A 21,545-nucleotide genomic window follows, 5' to 3' on the forward strand; every position below is an offset into this window, starting at 1 on the left:
ATGGATATTGGCGGTTGGAAAATATGTGTGCGGTGTGCAACGAATGCACTTCGAACACCCAATATTGACACTCTTTGATTGTTCCGAACCGGACGCTTCACCATCGGTTCGCTTTTGAAGCGAAATGTGGAGATGTTGCATCTTTATCAACCCAACGAAATGATCGACTGCTGATATTTTGATACATGCAATTAGTTTAAGTGAGACATAATAATCTTAAAATTAATCATGACAATCGATGCTTCTGCATGTATCTTCAGAACTAGAAGTTTAATGTTTATGACACCATATTCAGGTTTATACTCGAATTGTGAATTTAACCTTCATATAACCGGAATTCAAAGTTTAGACCTTAAATTCACGCTGTAATCGCAAAAATCTGTTTCAATAAACAAGTAACGTTCAATTTACTTACTTACATTTTTTTAAAACAATGCGTTGCTATCTGTGGTTAACAATCGTCGTCAATAACCCAAAAATTATCAATGTTTTAAATCAGCGGGCACAATGTCATACTAATCGAGTCAGATAAAATAACTCAAATTGAGACAGAAATCATCTAGAAAAAATGTTGGCAGCAATTATGACGACGCGTCGTTGTACACGTATTTCTTGATAGTAACTTTATCAAACTGATAATCTTGTCTGGCTAGAAACCAAAGATTCGGAAGAGTGTTGCTGCATCGTTAACAACGTGGTCAACCGTTCTAGTTTATTTGACATTGATTTTGTCAGCCAGAAATATTTCTTGTTATAAAATCAATATAGTAGGACACCTTGGTTAGCACTCCAGGGTACGGGGCAACGGTACACGGTTTGACACTCCACGAGACAATACCAACCTGAACGCCCTTGTACAGTAGAGGTCCTCCCGAATCACCCTGTAAAAAGCAAATGTACCGATTGAGCAAAATCCCTTCGTATTCCGTGTAGTACATCCGCACTTACATTGCACTGCCCCTTACCGCCACCAGGAAAAGCAGCACAGATGTGACTTGGAAAAATGTGACTCCTGTGCAGCTGGTTACACTCCCTATTGAGTACAACGGCATAGTCAACTTTTTGCAGTGTAGTTGGCAGCTCCCCATCCGTTTCCAACCTTCCCCAGCCAATCAGGGTAACATCCAGATCCGGCTCCGCCATCTCTTCGTACTTCGTCGGGAGTATGACGGGTTGAACGGTGTCGCTGAACACTAGTGGCTTTTGCAGCTTAATTAACGCCACATCATCAATGTAGCTGTTGGCAGCATCGTAATGCGGATGTATAATCACGTCCGCAATGAGGTACACGGAATCGTCCACTGCGGTGGAAACGTCCGACCGTCCCACCTGGATCGATTGGACCAACGCAGTGGTGTGATCGTTGACACAGTGTGCCGCCGTTAAAATCCATCGCTCATTCAGGATGGATCCACCGCACGAGTGGCGCCCTGTGCTACCACGCAGGGACACCATAAAGGGATAATCTGCGATCGAGGCATCCGTTCCGTTGACAATTCTTCCCGATGGGGCAGCTTTAGGGGTAGCAAAATAGTTAGGTTGTAAGGCAAGAGTAGCATCACATCACTTACCAAAGGCTACATGGGCCAGCACCAGAGTAAAGATTAATTGTGGAAACATCGTGCGTCCCGCTAATACTGCGCAGGCCACTCAAGCTTAAGTCTGAGGAGGAACAGTATAGTCGAATCGTATATCAGTTTTATTGTTGAGGTTTAAGTGGTTTCTGATAGGGATTATCAACTGTATCAGTCAATTGTATAGCTGTTTATTGTGTACAAGTAGAATGTTATTATTCACATACAAAAACGTCATCAAACAGTAAAGTCCTTTTCGCTTCATGATCAATCGTCAGGTATAATAGCAGGCACAGTCAAGAAAAATACTTTTATTGTAATAATTGTGTGAAGAATTCTCGTTTTGTGAAGGAAACATGCTGACTTGTAAAAAAAATATACATTGTGAAAAAAAAAATTTGCCCCAAAAAACTCTAAAAGAACACTCAATAATAAGCAACAGAAAAATTTAAGAGGTTGTTTATTAAATACGACCGCAAGGTTACGGTAGAATTACGACAGCCTGTCTTATGTCAATGTGTTTCTTGTAACAGGTTTGTATTCTTATGTTGACTCTATTGAAACAAAGATGAAAGGCATTGAATAACTTAGGAGCTGATAAAGTTCTGGAAATGATAAAGAGGGCTGCCGAGACGAAACGAGGATCATCCCACCCGTCATGCAAATGGTAATCTGCAAAGACGAGAAATTAGCCTCAAATCATTTAATTGTGCAATAGCTAAGATTTTTCTGCCACTCACCAAAACATTGCGGATAGTGGTGCAATTCAATTTTATTCACAGTAGTACAGAAGATATTATTGCGTGATCTTTAGTTCACCTTTCACATGTCTTCGGACGACTAGAATACTACGAGACAAATTATGAATGGGACACAAACGTTACATTACTACCAGACAACATAAACAGGATAGAAACACAGGACGTGGACTTAAGAGAAGTCCCAATTTGGAATGGAATTGAAATAGTATATTCCTATATAAATCAAAAAACCTTATTTGACCTCGGGGTTGATGTAAAAGACATTAAAACCAAAGGCTACGGTTTAAAGAATCTGATTTATGCCCCATTGGAAAATCCGTAGACAAGTATACCGGTAGTGATAGGGATCACTACAACTTTTATTATAATCCTGTGCCTATACAAAGGGAGAATTTCATGCTGCGCACGCAGAACAACGATAGAAAATTTAACAAATGAACGAACGGAAGAGAGAGAAAAAGTATCACGGCCAAGAATTGCTGACCGTGCAAGTACAACTAAACAGGACATATTTAAAATGAACAAACAAGACATTGAGGGTAGCGATCACAGTAAGCGGGAAAAAAGCGTTAAAAGGGAAACAGAGCCTCACAAAATAGTGATGAAAAAATTGGGAATGTTCCAGGAAATAAATACACCAGTTAGTAAGGTGATTTGGGAAAATGAAAATATTAAAGACTCCAAGACGACTAGAGCAAAAGCCACCATCGCAGAGGAAGAAGGACGACACTTTTCATTACACAAAATAATAAGTAACAGCAAGTCAAGTAACAAAGCTCCGAAAAGGCCCATACGGCTCGGTATCATAACAAAGTGAAAATAAAAATAAACATATTGGAATGAGTTGACATCGCTACGGCGATATTGCGACTGGAAAAACTTTCGTTTTTAAAGCAAATTTCCTGAGACGTTAGAAAAGAAAAATAGACATTTTGCAAAAGAAAAAAATAGCGACTGACGGTAAAATTAACGAAAAAAATAGGAATTATTTGACAGAGCCGATCGATAACTAAGCAAGCTTTGGACCAAAATCGAAGGTTATTGAACGAAGACATAAAATATGAAGGCGTGAAGAAATACAAAAAAGTCGCCGAAAAAGATGAATAAACGTTTATTGACAAGAGTCGAAAAGCATAAATTCGACGGAAAGTTGAGTAAAAAATGGAATAGCGTGCGGAAAGACGAGAAAGTTGCCATGAATGAAAAAAAATGCAGCCTTTATTGAGCTAACTAAACGGGTGGTAAATAATAGAAGAAAAAAATCAAGAGGGCTCAATAAGGGAAACGAAAGAAAAAAAAAGACAATTGTGGGCGTATTAAAAATGAAGAAAAAACGTGTTGACGAATGACAATAGGAGTGACATTTATTAGAATAAAAAAGTTTTTGCAAAAAAAGAGGTGCGGGAAATTCAAGCATAAATTTTTTTTAATAAAATTTAAAAAGCAAGTTTGAATATGGGAAAAACATACAGTGAACAGAAGGTCTCATAAGCACGGGGACTGATTAAATAAAGATATAAGATGACTAACGCCAAATCTAACTAAGAAAGACGTTTTGGAAAAAAATGTTGAACTTTCTGGACGAGGGGACGACTAACGCTAGTAGATTCCACCATTCTATTAATAGTTAGGATTGTGTGATTGGTTACAACGGGATGGTTACCCTGAATGATTGACGAGAATGCAAACTGAGTGTAAGAATAACAAGGGGATAACCGACACAGGATGATTAAGTGTGTGAGACTTTCCTTCTATATCTAACCTTCTTATCTTTCAGAATCCCTAGGACAGGTGGTCACACCTTCGGACGGAAGGGGGAGAGGTATATGCAGCAAACAGCATAATGAGAGATGTGTAAGTAGAATGTAAGTATGACAAGAATACACACGGACCGAGACAACAGTATAACTAAAGAGAATTTGCAAATCATCCAGTAAAGGAGTTTGACATAACTGAAGTGGCCTAAAGAATTGTTTGTAAATCGGATAAAATAGTTGTGAATCCGATAACAGAAAAGAATAATCGCAATGAGAAAAACAGAAATGAAAAGGAAAGAGCCACGACGGGCAACAAAGATTAACAAAGAAAAAGAGATGAGATAAGTTTTTTTGATAGCGGAATGTACTCCGCACGAGAATTAGAAAAAGAATTGTTTGTAAATCGGATTGAGTTCGAGTATAAAAAAAAAAGAAAAAAAATGAATTGTGAAGTAAAAATTCGTTGAGAATGAATAATGTAAACGTTAATTAACCAATAGCATCCGATATAATAGAAAAAATGTACACTTTAGTAGGAAATGGAAAATTATGTTAATCGAAGAAAAAGAAAAACGGGCATAGTGTTTAAGTAGAAGATTAGGAGAAATAATAGAACGTTAAAGCCCGTTCGCGAGTGCAATTAATATTAAACAGCAAGTTGGCCCACAAAAAAAAAAGAATTTACACAAAAAAAAAATACAACCGCTTGCTTAGTAGGAGTAGAAATTAAGAAGTGATACCATTCTGAATTCAATAATCGAGACGGAGCGAGTTATCCAGGAAGCAGCCGAGAGGGTTCCTTATAAAAACTCTCATATATCACAAAGAACGAGGAGTCGGGTAAGGGGAGTTGGACGGTCGGGTGTGGAAGGCTGAACGGTTTAAACAGCATGACGAGGAGAGAAGGATGACCAATACCGAGATGGATGACGCATATCGAGGAAGCGAATTGTGACGAGAAGGAAGTCAACCACGACATGGCCAAAATTAACACAGCCCACGGTCGGGCTAGATATACACCAAATTTTGAGGCAAAACCTAATGAGTGGAATGCAAGCACATACCTATCAAAACATGGGCCGCAATCACTAAAAACCCAACGAGCAAAACATCGTTACACAATTTTGCATCGTTTTAACGACAATGTTTTTCCTTTCGCGCTGCTAATCAAGATGCGCGCATGAATGCAAGCTAGTTATTCTACAAGCAAGTTATTTGCAACCTTGTATAGTCGGTCAAGTCAAGCCAGCTGACTATCACCATATAACGAAACCATTGGCAATCACGAAACGACTGCTGCCACTTGGTTTAGGAGATTGTTTTTTCGGCGGGCGTAATACGATTATATAGCCAATACACTTTGGAGAGAAGTCCGCCAGCCAACAAAGTTCATAACATACGAGGACAAGAGTGCACTCGTGAAGATCATTCGACGAAACACGGTGACGTGCGGTTTTGACGATATAAGGAGCAAATAAGACGACTCCACTACCAGGCGCAATAAGACGATTTCACCACCAGGAGCAATAAGACGATTCTACCACCAGCTGTTGAGAACCTTGTAGGCCAGACACGCCCCTCCCGTTTAATTTCTCCGGCACCCCGGCTCGATGCATCGATTCGACGACGAGACCCTGCAAGCATTTTCACGAACTCCACAAACGACGATATGATGGGAAACCAGGAAGGATGGCGAAATCATTCCTTTTAAATTTTGTATTATACATATGCCAGCAGCAGACCGACGTATGTCATCTCTTCTAGATGACTCACGGCTCTTTGAGTGGGAGGAGATGAACAGGCCTTCCAAGAAATTAATAAGCATTTTTGATTCTCATAAACTCTTGCATTTCATTCCCATGGACAGGAATATTCTTGTCCATGCATGTTTCTCGAATTAGGAATTAATCGCGACATTCCGTTCTCACAGACAGGTTCTGAAATAATAGCCGCGCATGTATGATTAATAAGCATTTCTTAAAGCACTCAGCAATTCTACTAATTTCAAGAGAACGATACTTTACTATTATTTTTTTTTCAATAGCATTCGAAGTCGAAATGCGACGCTCCGTTTCCGATGAGAACGAAACGATGACGGCCACATGGCAAATAACCTAAAATAATAATAATAATAATGAATACCGAACGATTTTCGATTGAGTAAGTGACGCCTGTCCGCGAGTAAATTGAGCGAGACGGAAGATACAAATGCATAACTAACTAATTAAAAGTGTTAGGATTAACAAGGACAAAACGAAGAATCGGACAAGAGAATTGTTTCTCTCCGACTCTTTTTGGTAGGGTAGAATTAAGTTTGAAGTTAATTAATAAAACATTCGATTTCCAAAGTAGAATCAGTGCGGATGTTTTAATTCCCTGCACTTACAGGGACTCTTCGTGCTTATCACAAGTCCCTGGCAAAGCTAAGTCTTTGCAATAGTCTTAATACTTAATAGACGATATGCCAAGTTTTTGACGAATTGTTTATTAAGGAACATACATATATAGGCAATCACTGGAATCATGCCACTAGTGACACGAGGTCTTCTGAAAGTTGTTTTTTGTTTTAGTTAGATTGAACGCATAAAGCAAATAATAACAATTATAGTAAAATTAGTTTTAGTTGGTGGGCCCCTCGTTCGGAACAATAAGTTTTTAAAAATGTAAAACTGATATCTTTGTCGAACTTTGTCTTAAAATGTTGATCCAAACCCCTCTACGAACGGCACATCATTGGGCAGAAAACATCTTGGGCTTTCATATAAAATGTTCAAAATTGTAGCCGCCATCTTGAAATCACCACCATCTTAAATTTTATCGCTAAAATTATTGGCAACCACCGATTTTGATTTTGAGAATGGCATTTGAAAGCTGAGAAAAATCCTACAAGATACATTAAAAAGTAAGGTGCGTCGCATTAGAATAATGTCCATCGAAACAACTTTCTGTAACGATTTTAATCATTTTTAGCGCACGCTGCAGCGATCGACATCGGATATGCACATTGCACATCTTTCACTCGGTGAAACAATTTATTACATCTCGCTGCCATCAAACAAGCCAAATTTTCTCGTTTTGTATTTAATACAAGCGTAATCTATCCTTACAAATAAGATTTGTTGATTAAAGAAGTTTTTTTCAATAAAGCAATTTTACTTTTACGGGTAGATTAAGCTTGTATTCGTCAAAAAAACGTGAAATTGTGGCTTGCTTACATATGGTACATGGGCCCTTTTCACATGTTTTGCGAGAAATCCAAATGTTGAGCGGAGCACCTGCATTTTCAAATTAATAAACCTTCTCTTTGAGGTTTTATATATTTGCGACAACGCAACCGTTGCTCACTCTCGACCTACAAAAACTTAACAAAGATGCAGTCCTTTTCAGCTGTTTTGTGACTTTTTAATCATTTACAAGCTTTCTTGACCTCATCCAAGCCTGAAGGATCCACAGTTTGTTCGTCTTCCTCAACTGCCCATAAATGCATAACAGTCCCATGAGAATTTTCATCACTTTCGAGATAAACCTCAGAAACTTCTTTACAGTACGTGTGCTCTCGAGAAATGACGAAGAAAAAGTTATGTTTATTATTAAAATGATGATAAAAATATTAATTTTGGTCAGTCTCATCTTACAAATAAACGCAAAACAGGCTCAGAGCTAAAAATAATTAGTAGAAAATCATAGTAACTTTCATCAAAAGACCAATTGGAGTGTACTATTCTGCCGCTCATAGCAAGTCCGTCCCATTTGCGTTTTGGTGCTGATGAGAAAACAGCAATTGAAAATCGTAACACTTTTGGTGAAATTTTGCACCCAAATGCTTTTTCAATCAAGACCATCAACAGAATTTAGTACTGCAATGACAATCTAACACTTTTGCATCATAAAATTCACATACACACCGAAATTTGATTAAAATTTGTTGAAAATCATAAGCTGGGACTCACATGCGATTACTTTTAGGGTACGTAGCCAGAATGATAGCAAGTCAGTCCCATAGCCAGCTACGACCAGTGATGAAAAACAAACTACTACAAATCGATGGCGGTGCTAAAGCTTGCGTTTGGAATGAAACCATCGCTGGTCAATTCATAAATGACCTACTCTCGTGCTTCATTAAACAAGTTTTTTGTGAGAAGCATAACACAATGCAGCAACTGCACCACTCAAAATAAAAGTAAATTTTGTTTTAACATTTGATACTACTGATAAATTCGAAATCAGTTTGGGTGTAGGAACTTGTTCTTAATTTTCCTGATAGCGGTCACGCGTTCGTGACGGCGGACAGGTTCCACGTAGCAGTGGAAGCAAATATGAAAGAACACCTATAGCTTGGGAAAATGTTTGCTAAGTAGCGTACCGAAGTATTTGATATGACTGACAAATTCTTCAAAACGAAATTCACGATAATAATTGAACAATTCTTGCCCACGTCTCTTCATAAAATACGGAAAAAATACGAAAAGTAGCATTTACTAAGGAATGCTTTAACTAACAATACAGTGACACACCTAAAGCGTTCACTGTCAACAAACAACAGCTGAACGAAGCTACTGGTGGAAACTTTGTTATGAAGAAAACATTGTACTAGCTAGAGCCACACGATGTAGAACGCGTAAAATTCAATCAAACCTCCTATCGAACATCACTTGGTACATCCAATTCCAAACCTGAAGACCATAAGTTGTGGTGAATATCACATTATTCATAATTATTATTGGCTGTGGGGTTAAATTGCGAAGATTTTTGCAATGGGACCGACTTGCGATCACTTTTGCTATGGGACAAACCGACTTGCTATTTTTTCATAGTTCCTCAGAACGAAGTATTCAAAAATATTTGTTTTATCGAAAGTAGATTTAAAAAAGAATTGATTTCATAAATAAACGCAAAATTGACAAAAATGCAATTGGGACGGACTTGCCATGAGCGGCAGTATTTGTAACAACAATAACCTTATTGCATATAAAAATATTCTGTCATATATAGTTACAACGGATGAATGCATGTTTCAAAATTTTGTTTCTTCTATGAACCAATAGGAAGGAAAAAAATGCAGTGGTTTACCTGCGTCTACTGCGTTTTACTCAGTTGAACGTTTTTGTCAGTGGGACTCTTATGCGTTTTGGGGCAGTCAATATCTCTGCCGTTTCTGTCGACAAATCTTTCTTTCGAACTAATTTCGTTTTTTGTCCTATGACCTTTCAAGATTAGTAAAGTAGGCAATGTATGTAATTTAACAAGAATGCGAAAAACAAAAAAAAAATGTGTAACTTAGACCTGGAAAAAATTTCCTTATCCACTTGGAACACGAACCCGCAATCTCTGACCTGGACGAGGAAATTTTTTTCTAAGTCTACAGTATGCTGCAGAAAAAAATGCGAAAATGTTTAAATGTTAGTATTGAGTTAGTCTGTGTATCTAATGCTCTGTTTTGTTGAACAGTTTACATGTACTTTTGAGTGGTGCAACAGAATATCGGAATCGGTTTATTCCGAATAAGTGGTAATGCACGCCAAAAAAATGATTACGAGTTTACTGTTTGCCCAAAAGACGCCGAAAGAGATAGCCAAAGCCGTTGGATGTCATTTGGCCACAGTTTATCGCATCAAAAGTCCCTACAGGCCCCAAGAAGCGAAAGCCGGGATATGGATGTCCTTAGTTTGCACGTACGCAAATCGTAATCAACCCGGTACGTTCTATAAGAAAACTTGCCAAGGATTCCAACATTGCTGAGAAATCCATTCGACATTGAAGAAGGCTTGCACGCATCTTCCAGAGCTAGAGTGAAACGACACTTCATCACGGAGTGGATAGAAGAACTGCGAGTGACTCGTTCGAAGTAATTGCTTTCTTTGCTGAGAAAGAAAAAAATGATATTCCTGTTCTTCGACGAGAAGCTGTGACACTGTGTCCAACAGCCGCACCGAACGATTTATTTCACCGAATAAAGTTGAGGATGTTTCTGAGAAGGTAAAGTTTAAATTCCAAACCAAACATCCGAGTGGTGTAATGATGTTTGGCTTGGAAGCGTCCAACGGTTTGAAAATGTGACCTATTTTTATTTATACTGGTGTTAATATCTATACCGAAATGGATATTTTGAAGAATCAAGTGCTTTCCTGGGTGGAGGCCCACTTCTCTGAGAATCAATACGTTGTGCTACAACAAGATGGAGTGCCATATCATACGTATAATCGGACCCAACACTAGCTGATGGAAAATTTGAAGTTTCGACCGAAATGTTGAAATGGTTTGAACACCTTAAAGTCTAACATAGTGTGCATATGGCGGTCGACGTAGGAGGACTACATTCGAAAAGCGTCTTCTAGTTTTCGGCGTCGTTTAGAGGATGTAATTGCCAAAAATGGAGGACAAATCGAATAAATTTGTTGGATAGAGGACCTTATAAAAGTCTAAAAGTATTTCAAATAATATTGAAAGCAAACACCATAAATTTTTTTACATACATTGCCCACTTTAATTAACTCTTTCTTCTTTAATGTCGAAAAGTTGTTTTTAACGCACGGCCACCAGTATCTCATCGGTTATAAGGTTTCTTTCGACGTTTGGCTTTCGGAAGAACAGTGCATCGATTGTCTGCGAAATGCCGTCGGTCTACCAGAATAAGATCGATCTATTAGGAAGCTTTGCTATTAGGGTGTTGCCATGTGTGTTTCCGGATCTCTTCATAGAACACTGTTGTTTCAAGTACCGAGTTTCAAATCTTTGTTCATTTTCGTTCGTTTGTTTCGATACCTATTGTCGTTTTTACTTCTGATTCGTTCACAGCGGTGTACTTTCGACACGACGCCTTACTAGAGCCGCGAAGCGACAGGGCTGCCGTCTGGTATATAATTGGTTCCGAATCAGACGCAGTTTTATGCCGCCCAATATGGGAGAACGAACGATTATGGAGATCTTGTCCAGTTAGCTTAGACCCACCATAATTGGGAACTAAGATTTCATGTTTCCTAGTTAGCATCTCGAGGAGTCTTAGATAGCGACGTTCTCGCTGGAGCTGACAGGCGCGTTTGCTAACCAAGCCCCTTTTTTGTATTTATTTGGTCATTGATTGAAAAATGCATATTCTCAGTCAAATATTTTGACTACAAAAAGTGCTCCACAAAGCAAAAGATCTAGAAACCCCCAATGTAGTGGACCACTCGTCAGATTAGGGTAAATCAACCTATAGTGGACCCCTTTCCTATAGTGGACTATAGTGGACCACCCGCCAGATTAACTGAATTTATACGACAACTCGAGGAATTTTAAGAAAACTTCCATCGGGAAACATCTTGTCTAGCCAATCTGCACTTCAAACATTAATAAATCCCGATTTATGTTACGTGTAATGGAGTTAATCTTCTTGGGTGGTCCACTACAGGTTAATAAAATTAAGGGGTACATTCTTTAACCTAACTACTTTTTTTTACATAAATCTTCCTATGAATAAATTTATAAATGTTTTATAAGATAAGATGTTTCCCAATGGAAGTTTTCTAAAATACCCTTCAATTCTTGCATTAATTGAGATAAGTGGCGGGTGGTCCACTATAGGAAAGGGGTCCATTGTAGGTAAATGTACCCTAAGAATGAGCTGTGAAAAAGTGAAGCAAAAAATGGAGTTTGTTTACGTGGAGCAAGCGTATAACGAAGCAGCTCAGAGAAAACTTTAACATAGGATTGAAGACATCAAAACAATTAAAGGATCACTGTACCTATTTGCCTCATGAACAAGGCAGTTCTTTAGTGGACCACCGGTCAGATTAACTCACTTTATGCGAAAACTTGAGGAATTTCCAGAAAACTTTCATTGACTTTCATTGTCCAACTTATCTAGTGTATATTAACCTATAACTGACCACTCGTCAGAACAACTATTTTTTGTTTTTTGAAAAATCGAAGGGTTTTTCAGAAAAATTCCATCGGGTAACATCTTATCCAGCCAATCTGCACCAGAATCACGAGAAACATGTATAAATTCTCAAGAGAAAATGGTGTTTTCCGGAGAAAAGAGATTCCCTATAGGTAAATTAAATCACAGTCACAAGATCCATTTACAAATTCTTATTTAAATAAAAAAAAACCTAAATTAATCCACCTAGCGGTCAGACTCAGGCTTCCTCATTCAAACTTAATATTTGTAAAAATAGATTTACATGAATGCTTAAATCCAATAAAAGTATATTTACTCTTTGGGTTCTAAAATATTGATGTTGTAATTGAAGCATAAAATATGTAATTTGACGTAATGTTAGTGCTTAGGAAATAGCGAAATTAGAGAAATGACTCTTAATTTTGAACAATTCAATCACAAGCGATACCGGGAACGTTCAAATAGTACGATAATTTCTTTTCTTTCCAAAACTTTTGAACAGCATATCAAATTGTTATGAAGTTTGTTATTTGTAATTGTGAAAGATGACTCGTTTGTATGACACTAGTTATGTTCAAATAAGTCGTTCAATAATAGATAAGAAAATTGAGATAATAGACTTTCGTTGTTTTACAAATTAAAACATAACGGTTGCTTAAGTTTGATTACAATCAAATGAAAAGGGAACGTGTAGATGATAGAAATGACTTTTAATTTCAACTTCAATCTCGAGCAAGGCCGCAAATATTAAAATAGTACAATATCAAATTTAAATGATGTTGAGGCCACATATTTTGATTGTAGCTATAGTTTTAAACGGTCTGCGGGTTACGTTTCTTTCTATAACTTTTAAACCACATGTTTAAACATTATGTAATTCATTGTTTAAGGGTTTAAAAGCCCATTAATTTGAATTCAACTATATTCATAGCTTCTAAGATATAAGAAGAAATGAAATTCAGAGTGAAATTTAATAGCAACCTAAACGGCAGATAGACCCTTCATTTGACACCAAGATAGAAAGAATCGGTCAGACCATTTCTGAGAAAAGTGAGTGCGAAAAAAAGGTGCACATACACACGTACACATGTATACATGCAAAAAATGCTCGATTCGTCGAACTGAGTCGAGTAGTATATGACATTCAACCATTTGGATCACTTTTCTAGAGGATTTCGAAGCAACGTAGTTGAAAAATAGCGTTAACAACAACGGACCTAAGTTGCTGCCTTGGGGCACTCCGGATGAATTGCAGAAACCCGAAGATACATAGTAGTCAACTTCAACACGAAGTTCACGACTAGTCAGGTAAGACCTATTTCACGATACCAGCCTCGAAGCAGATTCAAGACGAGACAGTTTGACCAACAGTATATTGTGATGCAGATTAACTGAATAAGATTATCTTTGCTTCCCTATGGAAGTTTTCTGTTGATCTCTTGAGTTTTCGTATCAATTTTCGTATATTTTAATTTGACTGAGCGACGTGATCCATCCAAGTTTGTTTTGCCCTAAATTGATTTTACGACTCTCTTGTTGCGTTCTCAATAAATGAAATGGTCCACCCAAGGCAGTTGTACCCTTCGTAGTTCGCGCACATTCAACGATCTCTCCGTATAAAGTAAATTAATTTATAGTGGATCCCTTTCCTCTAGTGGACTACTCGTCAAATTAACTCAATTTTTCTTAACATGAATCGGAATTTAATAAATGATTCTTGTAACTCTGATGCAAATTAGGGTAGAACTGCCTTGGATGGATCGCTTCCTTCAGTGGACCACCCCGACGAAAAACTTCTTCTATAGATTCAAATTGGAATTTACGAACATTTCTCGTGATCCTGTTGTAGATTAACTGGATAAGAGGTTTCCCAATGAAACTTTTCTAGGAATCGCTCGAGTTCTCACATAAATTGAATTAATCTGATTACTGGTCCACCAAAGGACGTGGTCCATCTAAGATGGTTTTAATCTACGCAATACGTGTTCAGTGTGATGTACAGTGTGGCGAGCGTTTAATAAAACTAACGGAAAAATCAATATTTAAAGACCTTGTGTCATGAACGACCTGGTTTCAGCGAGGATTTCCCATAAGTAAATGTACCAGTTTCCGCTAATCTAAGCTAACATTATCTATTCTCAATATTTAATTCTATTCTACTAAGACGCTCAATAAGAAATTTATTCTCAAGCATTTTCATCTACGAAAAACATCTTGTTCAAAAAAAAAACTTAAGGGTGAAGTGTGAAGTGGCTGACTCCGAGTTTTCAACGGTGAAAACAAAAAACAGTTTTCAAAGTAGAAACATGTAAAAACATAGCTATGGTGGTACAAACATAAGCTAGTGTTCTCAAAGGTGACGCATTAACTATTTCCGAGTCTTGTGCCTTTGAAAATTCGAAGTCGGCTATTTGTAATTCATGCAGAGTTCCGCCTTAAGTTATGCTTTTAAACCTGACATTCATAAAAAGATTATTGTATTTTTTCCGAATATCTGAAATATGAAATTGTTCAAGAAAAGCTGTATAACTGTTTGAAAGATTTAATTGCAACTTTCAAAAAATGAGGAATTAGCATTGTTTGTTGAAAGGGACATTTTTTGAGCAGAAAAATCAGATCAGATAAATTGATGTTAATACAGGTCGGACTCGATTATCCGGAGTTTTGGAAAATATTTTTCTCCGGATAGACGAATTCTCCGAACAATCGATCGACTTTTTATTTAAATTTGTTTATCTTTACTTATCGAGAACAGTTTTTTCATCACGAACGAAATTGAAGAAAATAAGATGACTCCTGATGATGACTGAGATGAATCGAGCCACGGGTAATCGAGCCCCCGGATGATCGTGCCTCCGGATAATCGAGTCCGATCTGTATTGTAATGAGCAATTATAAAAATTCAAATTGCCTCTTCAAGGAAAAAATATCTTTGAAGAAAAACGTAACTTACCTCAAATATTAGAAAAATTTCAATTTAATTAAAAATAGTCCCTTCGATTTTTCAAGCCATTTTTAATCTACTGACAATTAAAACAGACATTTTGACTTGGTGATCCTCGTTTAAAGCAAGTCCTAGCAATCGAAATGCAAATAATACAAATACCGCAATTGTATTACACGAGTTGACTTTGCTGCTTTTTTATCGTACTTCTTTTACTTCAGTAGCACCTGATGTCTAGGACCTAGACGAGATAATATTTTGTTGTGCTATACAACGAAGAAAGGGCTATTTTTCTTTGTCTCTGTTTTACGATACCAATCAGCAGGTAGATACTTCCGGGGACAACGGGCACTTGAGCGTTTTGTAATAGATAACGAAATTCTTTGTCTGAATTTCGTTTTGTGCATTTTGCTTTGGCGATAAGTTGTTACGGACATCCGAATGCATATTTTTGCTTCTGTTGGCATAAAACTTAACAAAGTTTTCAATGACTAGGTACTGAGGAAATGGAAATGAGGTTATAAATCAAATGTAGAATTTCGAAGTCCTGATAGATTTTGTTATTTTGGGTCATTTAATTGGGTTCATCCTTAAAGTGAATAAGTTCTACATACAACTTCTACCTTTCAGACCTTGTTCGACAATAAGCCAAGAATTTTACAGTCACTTCATACGTCATTCATGACATGTTCAAAAAAAAAACTCCATAAAATAGATTCACGTTTTCCCTCGTCAATTGTATTCTAGCTCGAAAGCTAACCTTGTCTGGTGCTTCTCCTCCCGAATTATGCCGATCGTCGTTTTCGCTCATGTTTTCATACGCCACAACCGTCTCGGAATTGATCAACGGCCGGACATCGGTGCTTCATATTATACCACAATAGCCGGGCAGTAAATATTTTTCAATTTATTCATTATTCGACTTACGACTTCTTCTGCGTTTATCGGCAGCGCCGAATCATTTATGCAAATAATATGGGCTCTTTGTACTGTTTTTTTTCGGATTCCTCATCGACATCGATGTTCGGGTCGATTTGCTACCATCATCGCGTATGTTTTGGAGTGAATTGATTGATTAATTGAAGTTCGCCGCAAAAAACTGACACTCGAGTACGAGTTTAACTGTATTTTATTTATTCTTAAAATTGTGGTGGAAAGATTCTTATGACATGTATAAACACTCCAGGGTTTACAAATTGTTGAAGACGTTACTGGCGTACGTGAGACATGAACTATGAATTGCTAAAATGAGTAAGCAATTCAGCCAGAATAGTCGAGTCCAAAAACGATTAACGATTTGAATTGAATTTTGGTCTTTTTGCCAAAAATAAAAATTACCTTGACAGGCTTCCCCAGAGCTGCTTTCTTTCTCTAAACGATTGACCCCGAACTGCCACAAAACGCATTGATTGACATACGATGTCTAACTCCTGCGGGGGCCACAGTCATCTGTCTCCCACTCATACTACTCCTTCCTACACCATAACTTCTGTATTATGAGCTCGCACTTACCTCTCACTCTGTTCTTTATTGGTGAAAGAAAGTGGTAGGTACATTTCTTCTCTCAAAACCTTGACATTATTGTTAGACATTGAAGCATACACAAATAGACTTCACAGCCAATTTTAAGCTTGTACTGATCTCAGTACCACGCAGTTTACCTGTTTAGTATTACTAAACTCCTCACTGTGGAAAATCGACAAAACAGCAGCAGCGAAGCACAAAGATTTGTTTGATTGAGCGGAATAAAAGCTAACGACTTTACCATATTTTCACGTGTCTCCGAATCGAGCGAGTAGCAAGCGAAACACACAATGATGGGAATGATGAAATGATTACCAGTTTACGGTAATTTTCTCTAATAGGAGAACAAAGTAGTGCCACATTGATGTGGCGAGATGAGCAAATTGCCATCTAAGAATCTAAAATCGAGAAAACTACCGATTTATACATCATAAGAGCGCAAATAGTCCGAACCTCTGGAATCATGAAATCACTAACAGTTAAAAAAAACTTCTACTCGGGGGTTACAGGACTAGTAGCTTGAACATATCATAATTCGTAACCATGATTTCGTAAAAATCAGTAAAAGCTAAATTAGGACTACATGAATAAAAAAAACAATTAAGGGAACATTCATAAATGACGTAGCATTTGAAGGGGGAGGGTGGGTTTGCAGTTTTGTGACGAAATGTGACGAGGGGAAGGGTAAGGGTTCAAGCCAAGCTACGTAGCAAACATGAAACTAAGAAAAAAATTTGGATTTTTTCTAATTGTTCTTTTTTATCACTGTTTTGTCTGCTTAGGGTCATTTTTATTCCTTCCTTGTCTTTTCTTGTTCATTTATGACTCAAGGTATGTTTTGGATAATAAAATTTGCAAAAAAAAAATATGTGGGGGGGGGGGGTTGTTATAAAGCTACGTAATTATCTAGAGGGGGGTTCTGACTTTGTGACGAAATGCTACGATGGGGGAGGAGGGGTTCAAAAAAACCCTAAAAAAGCTACGTCATTTTTGGATGTTCCCTAACTGAACTCGACAGTCTTCGAAATTGGCAACATTGCTTTTATTGAAAAAATAATAGAAAAAATAGATTAATTTCGTTCTCTCTAGTCATTAATATGTCAGTCATGGTAAACGGTGTAAAAAATATTAGTTTTTCAATTCTACATTGTAATGCTAATTCTAAATTGAAGTTAGCCCTTTCAATTACGGAATGAATAAAACCGCCTCAACTCGAGTAAGCGGATATCGAGGGTGGGTGTCACATTCCAGCAGACCTTGACTAGACTCAAACGATGATGGATGGCTAGGCCTGGTACGATTTTGGGCGGTGTTGGCTAATATTTAATCGCTCGGACTCCAGCCTAATTCGACACTTCGCTTACGAGCTAGCGAACATTGGTTTTGCCCACTATTATTTCGGTTAATCAAAAAGGCCTTCGGCATTTCGTTTGTGTATCAAGCCGCACACAGCGCTCGAGCGAGGCAGACTAATTGAGACAAGTGATGTTAAGTACTTGGGTAGAGCTGCAGTGCTCATACCGTGGGGAAACATGATTTATTTACGTTAATTTGCCGGACACGCTGAGTGGCGTTGTTTTAACGATTGTTTTTTACTTTTTAATGATTTTGCTTTCTCAGGCACGACAACAGTGTTACGAGGACCACACAGCAAGTGTGAATGGTAATGGTTTGGAATTCCATAAAAGCAATAACGCAGCAGTTGCGAGATAGATTCTTTGCACATTGCTCGCAATGATTTTGCTTGATTCCAATATATATTTCAATGAATAAACCAGAGGCTGGCCCACCAACAGAGATAATGGAAATGTTAAATGATAAAAGAATGAAAATAATGGAAAAATATGACAGATAAAACTCAGAGTTTACGGTATTGCAGAATAATTACTTCGCATTTTTCTTCTACTCAGAGTTAGAAAGTAATGTTTTTATACGAGTTTTTTTCAGTTGAATGATATTTGACTTAAATTTCTTTGAATTGCTATATGGATTTGGATGCGATTAAAAACGAACGATCCACATTTCCTGCTCCCGTTCAGTTCTAGTCGCACTGTAACTTTAATTGCCAAATATAAGCTGGTGAAATTTATTAAGCTTTCTAAGTTCAAACAGTTTAATTCCCGCCACATAATGAGAGCTATTTCCCCACCCGATTTAGAAATTTATAACCATGTTTGTTGTATGTTTAGGAAATTTTCACCTCCGTTTCTAATGCCCCACCTGTCGATTTCACGCTCGAATAGGAAAGTTGCCTCCGTTCAGAACACACCGCACCAGCCAGCTGGGCTGAGGTCACGCAATAAAAACCAATATAGTTAATAAAATTGATTTTTAATGGATCGAAATTTATCGTCCCAAGGGTTGGTGCTTCGATGGATTTGATTTCCCATTTTAGCCTGATCGCGGGTCGCAACCCACAAACATTCAAGTTGGTTTGTATGTTGTTTGCGTGACGATCGCGCACTGTCGGCGGAAGAAATGTAGCTACCAAGAACGAGTGATGCTTGACTGCGAATGCAGCAAGGGCTTTCTTCTTCTCTACAGCCATTCTAATGATGGTTCGTTAAGTTAGTCGTAAAAAATTAACTGCAATCTACGGGAAGCACCGCCTAATCGGTTTTCTATTCAAATTCACGGCTTGGCTCGGGGTTTCGGTCCGAGTTAAAGCACTAGGCCATATAGCGACATAGTGACAAAATGAGGCTCGTTACGAAGCGTGAACGCGAATCATAATTTGAGCAGTGGGGTTGTAAATTAGGAGATTATGTGAATAACGATGCGTTCCTCTACCAGCAGTTCTATCAAGAGGCCGATGCTCCGTAGGAAACTTATTTAAGTCGAACGGTACTCTTGATGTTGAGTTTTCGATAGCTATTGATTTTTTTGATCGAAATACGGTGCGTCAAATGTCTAAACATGAAACCAATGGTAATTTTTTGGAGCTGAAAAATACTTGAAAAACAGGATGATAAAAATTTAAACAAGACTAAAAATAATTTCGAGCTTCGTAGCCGCAAGGTTACAGAGTCCACTTTGACAAGCGAATGGTGATTCGGGTTCGAATCTTAGTAGAACCAAACCATTCCTTCGCAAAAAGGACTTAAGTATGGGTTTATTCTCAGGCTCTTTCACACAAAATCTTCTCTCCAGATTTAATAACCTCTCGTCTAAAGCTTCGATAATATCATAGACTATAGCACGTCTACGCTGTTAGAGTGATAGCTTGCAGGAGGATATGATAGAATCGATAAGAAAGAAAGTTGGTTACTAAATCTGAATGAGAAGACAAAAAATACTATTACTTCCCTCCAGACTTAATAACCACTGGTCTAAAGCTTCGATAATATCAAAGACTATAGCACGTTATATGCTTTTAGCCGGCAGGAGGATATGATAAGGTCGATAAGGAAGGAAGTAGGTTACTAAGTCTGAAGGAGAAGACAAAAAGCACTATAACACGGAGCAGGTTACTTCTCAATAAGTAGCACTGCAAAATGGTAAAAAAAACAGAAATGTGCTAACAGCAAAAACGTCCAGACAATGCCACAATAGATCAAACAACTACTAGTCGCAGTGGGATCCACACAAAAAAAAATGATTTGAAATAGACAGAAATATTGAAAATACAATCAAAAATTGAAAAATAACATCAGGACTCTGCCTAAAAAGAAACATCATTTAGAATTATTCAGCAAAGCGGTACACTGCGTGTGGCAAACATGTAAACATGCAAACGTTACTACTATACAAATACATCGCAGGTCGAAGTACATTTCGTTCGGTCAATCAATACCGTGATTAATCAAATGACTACGAAATGTACACCTTTGGAAAAACCGCGTCTGTCGATGTGCGCTTGCTTTCTTGATGGTTTCCAGGGTTAACAAATTTTTTAATTTTGGATGCTTCGGGTGAAGGCTGGATTTCGCGCGTCTTACAAGAAGAATACTCATCGTTTGTCTTCGAAACGCGTGAGCTTCGCACGCAAACTATCAAATTTCGTCACCATTGTGACAAAATAACGAAACGCTTCCATTCCAAAACAGATGCAGAAAAAAATCGGTCTCGGTCTGACCGTTTAGCCGAAGATTGCTCGCGCGTTGCTTTCTGAGTAGGTTTCGTGCGGCTAACAAGTATCATGATTAATCTAGTGACTACGCAATGTATACTTTGTAAAGAATCGCGTCTGCTGGCACCTCAATGCTTCTGATGATGAATGGTTCTAGCGCACGCCGATGGCCTGCGCTCACGGTGTTTAACAAGAAAGATCATCGTTTGTCATCGTTCGTCTTCATAATGAGTTAACTTCACGCGCAACGTTGTTCGATTTCGTCACTTACCACGGTGACAAAAACCTTTCCTCTCCGTCGCAGTCGTGGAGATGCAGAGGTAAACTCGGTCTCCGATAACAACGACTGCTACAACTGCTTCCTAGCCCTAACGACCGTAAGAACGTGGCCGGCGCCATTATCGATCTATACAAAGCGGAAGCTACTGAATTGTTGTACATCAAAGATGGTAAACTAATCCCAAGTACGTGATTCTCTGTGCAACTTCACTAGCTCAAATCGATCACGGAGGAGCAACTACAAAATGTACGGTCGTCAATCTTGGTCGTAGTGTGTTATCACTTTTTTGTACAGCCTGAAGCCCATGCCGTTTCAGTGTTACTTGGATTGGGTTGGTAACTTTGGGGTAGAATGGCAGGCTGACTCGTCTTATTTATTCTCGTTCCGGTTGCAGCGTTTTTAACATTTGTCCATATCGTTTGTGTCAGTGTTTTTGGAGAATTTTATCCACAAGTCCTTTTTCGTAAGCATTCACTTCGGCCGCTTCGTAAATCGCTCTTTTTCTTCGGCAAACACTGCGTCTTCCATCAGAATTTTAAACAGGCGATGTGAATTGAAAGCTTGCTTTGACCACCACAGCAGTGGTTCGAATCCGAAATTATATAGCGATCGGTTAATGTCGGTTTACAGTAGATACCGAATTTCAAGATTTTGTTCTCCTTCCTGGTTATTGGTATAGGTACAGAAACGGTAGCTTTCCTTTTTTCTCTCGCTTTACTATAAATTTGATAGAGCTGTGGCGATAATTAAGCAT

General features: G+C 38.0%; 1 protein-coding gene across 1 annotated transcript in view; it reads right to left on the minus strand.

Moving 5' to 3' along the window:
• Positions 1–361: 361 nt before the first annotated feature.
• Positions 362–21,545, minus strand: part of LOC129722768 (chymotrypsin-1-like) — a 56,148-nt gene continuing 34,964 nt past the window's right edge. The window contains exons 2-4 of the mRNA XM_055676492.1: positions 1,572–1,662; positions 949–1,514; positions 362–881 (exon numbers count right to left, since the gene is read on the minus strand). Coding sequence (XP_055532467.1) covers positions 732–881; positions 949–1,514; positions 1,572–1,620 — 765 coding nt within the window. The 5' untranslated portion in view covers positions 1,621–1,662 and the 3' untranslated portion in view covers positions 362–731. The remainder of the gene's footprint in view (positions 882–948; positions 1,515–1,571; positions 1,663–21,545) is intronic.

The sequence above is a fragment of the Wyeomyia smithii genome, chromosome 2 (assembly GCF_029784165.1).
Source record: "Wyeomyia smithii strain HCP4-BCI-WySm-NY-G18 chromosome 2, ASM2978416v1, whole genome shotgun sequence".
Taxonomy (NCBI): domain Eukaryota; kingdom Metazoa; phylum Arthropoda; class Insecta; order Diptera; family Culicidae; genus Wyeomyia; species Wyeomyia smithii.